The sequence below is a fragment of the Orycteropus afer genome, unplaced genomic scaffold (genome assembly GCF_000298275.1).
Source record: "Orycteropus afer afer isolate SDZICR_OR568_19922 unplaced genomic scaffold, OryAfe1.0 scaffold00402, whole genome shotgun sequence".
Lineage (NCBI taxonomy): Eukaryota > Metazoa > Chordata > Mammalia > Tubulidentata > Orycteropodidae > Orycteropus > Orycteropus afer.
Genome location: NW_006921989.1, coordinates 1,003,063 through 1,006,074, shown reverse-complemented (window position 1 = coordinate 1,006,074; position 3,012 = coordinate 1,003,063). Strand labels below are relative to the sequence as shown.

The 3,012-nt window shown below is 50.8% G+C and overlaps 1 protein-coding gene across 1 annotated transcript in view; it reads left to right on the top strand.

Moving 5' to 3' along the window:
- The first annotated feature begins 1,245 nt into the window (after positions 1-1,245).
- Positions 1,246-3,012, top strand: part of ICAM3 (intercellular adhesion molecule 3) — an 8,045-nt gene continuing 6,278 nt past the window's right edge. Inside the window, exons 1-2 of the mRNA XM_007953627.1 lie at positions 1,246-1,327; positions 1,879-2,145. Of these exons, the coding sequence (XP_007951818.1) occupies positions 1,246-1,327; positions 1,879-2,145 (349 nt within the window). The remainder of the gene's footprint in view (positions 1,328-1,878; positions 2,146-3,012) is intronic.

The following is a 3,012-nucleotide window of genomic DNA, read 5'->3' as shown; positions in this document are numbered from 1 at the left end:
GTAAGGGCATCTTCCAGACAGTGGCTCAGGACTCATTGTTCCAAAAACACCCTGACTTGGCACCACGTGCAGGGAGTAGGAGGGATCCCCAAGATCTTCAAAGATAAAGGGCCTTTAGATGGTGCCCGGCTACCACTGTCAACCACTTGGAGGGGGATCTATGTAGGAGATCCTGGATAGAGTGGGAGAACAATGTGGAACAAAACTCAAAATCATTGAAAAAAAAAAAAAAGGGGGACCAGTTTTGCTGGTCTGATAGAGCCTGATGGAACCACTGAGAGTATGGCCCCTTCAGGTCTGGAATTGAACCCACTCTTGTGGCTTCCAGCCAAACAAAAACCAGCCATATGAGGTGAACATTTACACTAGGTAGATACACTCCTCGAAGAGATCAATCATGGAGAATAGAAGGGCTATGTATGTACAGGGAGACAGCTCAGGGGGCGGGAGTGCATGGAGGGAAGGACACGGAGGAGGGAACTATGGGGAGGAAGTTGGGGGGAGCTGTTGTATTGGAGGAAATTGCAGTCAATGTCATGAGACAAAGTGTATGTGAACTGCTGTATGGAAAGTTAATTTGCACTGTAAACTTTCACCAAATCACAATTAAAAAAAAAAAAAAAGATAAAGGGCCTTTGGGAGCCACAGCCTAGCTCAGGGTCAGCACAGGGCTTGGCACCATGTAAGAGCTCGATAAATATGGGCTCTTAATTTTTATGGCATTGCTTATCCTAGGACTCCCTCATTATCACCTCAAAACTCTTATCTGCACCCCCCAACGTTAAGATTTCACACTAACTTGACTTGAGACTATGCCTGAAAGTCCCCCATTGTTGGCCCTTTGACAGTTTGTCTTGAAATCCCACCTCAAGGAGATGCCCAGAGGTCCCCCACTAACTTCCTCTCTGAGGAACAATTGCTGCTAACCCAAGTTGCACAGGAAGGAGGTGTCTCACCACCCCCCTCTTCGTTCTGAGAACAAAGGAAGCCAGTTGCGTTAACACTTCTGATGGGTTCATTTGGGTGCCGCAGTGCAGCTAAGGTCCGCCCTGTCAGAGATTCACCAGCACCCACTGCTTCCCTGGGCCTCCTGGGCCAGCACCTGCCCGGGTAGCACCTCCCACCGTACACCTCCCAGCGTACCCCTGGCCACAGTGAAGCCCCTGACTTCTGTAGTTTAACTTGCCGTATCCATTGCCCCAGGAGGGCCTCCCAGGACACCTTCTCTTTGGAAGGCTGGCCACCATGATGCCCCAGGGGCCAGTGCCCTGGGCCTACTGTTCTCTGTTCAGCCTGCTCCTGCTGGTCTGCTGTCTGCTGTTCCCAGGTGAGGGCCTGGGACTGGGGACTTGTAGGTTGGGGGTAAGGAATAGAGAAAGCACAGCTGTCCACGTCCTGCTGCCCTGGCTGCTGTGTGCTCTTCCTGGAACTTAAATCTGACGGGAGTTCCCCCATGTCCTCGGGAGAAAGTCACAGCTCCTTAACTTGGCCTGGTCCCTTTGTGTGGCTTCTGTTACACATACAACGTACTCTGTGAGCCATGAGGACCCCTGTCCTTTGCCTATGCTATTCCCTCTGCCAGGAGCACACTTCCCTTCCACTTGGCTAACTTCTGTTCACCTTTCACAACTGTCTGTAGGCCTCCCCTCCTCCAGGAAGTCTTCCCTAGGCCACCCTATCCTTTAGGTTGGATCTGGGCCTTTCTCAGAATTTTACCTGTCTTTGGTCACCTGTCTTCCCCCCTGGACTGGGAACACCGGGAGGGCAAGCACTATGACTAAGCTGCTCCCTCTCACTTCCCCACATGAAGGCAGGGCCTTTAGAGGGATGGGCTGGGGGACATGCGAACAGCCAGAAGAGCTTCCTCACGCCCTGCAGGTACCCAGGGGCAGGCATCGCCACTGCGCTTAGAGCCTCAGGACCCAGTGGTGCCCACTGGAGGGTCGCTCTTGGTGAACTGCAGTGCCGACTGCCCCAATCCCAAGGGCATCTTCCTGGAGACAGACCTGTTCAAGAAGCTGGTGGATAATGGCCCAAGCTGGTCAGCCTTCTTGCTCAGCAACGTGACTAGCGACAGCGATGTTATCTGTGTCGGGCTCTGCAACAACTCCCAGATAACAAGCTCCACCAACATCACCGTGTACCGTGAGTGGACAGGCGATGGGCAGTGGGTGGCAGGTGGGCAGTGAGTTTGCAGGAATGGACCAGGACTCTGACCCAGGGCTGGACCTGGATGTATGCATGTGTGTGTGAGACAGAGACAGAGAGAGAGAGAAACAGAGAGACAGACACAGAGATAAAAAGATAGATGCCTTTTCTAGGGCAGCAGTTGTGAAAGCTATTTGAGTCCCAACAAACATTTTTTTTTTTTTAATTGTGGTTTGGGTGAAAGCAAATGCATTTTCCATACAGCCGTTCATACACACCTTGTCTCATGGCATTGACTGTAATTCCCCACAGTGTAACAGCTCTCTTCTCACTTCTTCCCCATAGTTACCTCTTCCCTGTGTCTTTCCCTCCCAGGCACTCCTGCCCCCTAGCTGTCTCCCTGTGCATACACTGCCCTTCTGTCATCCCATGATTGATCACTGATCGCTTTAAGGAGTGTATCTACCTGATGTAAATGTTCGCCCTATATGCCTGTCTATTGTTTGGCTGGAAGCCACAGGAGTTCAATTCCAGACCTGAAGGGTAACTAGGGGCCGTAGTCTCAGGGGTCTCACCAGGCTGTCAGACCAGTAAACGTTTTTTTTTAATGACTTTGAATTTTGTTTTATTTTATGATTTCTGTTCTCCCACTCTACCCAGGAGTGGTTGACAGTGGTAGCCGGGCACCATCTGGTTCTGGTCTTATGGTCACATAGGCTGAGGAGTGCACGGTCCACTAGTCCCTTAGACTAATTGTTTCCATGTGTCTTTGGTTTTCTTTGTTCTTTTCTGCTCTGGATGAGGAGAGACCCATTGTTGCATCTAAATGCCCACTCCAACAAGCATTTTTTTTTTTTTTTTTTT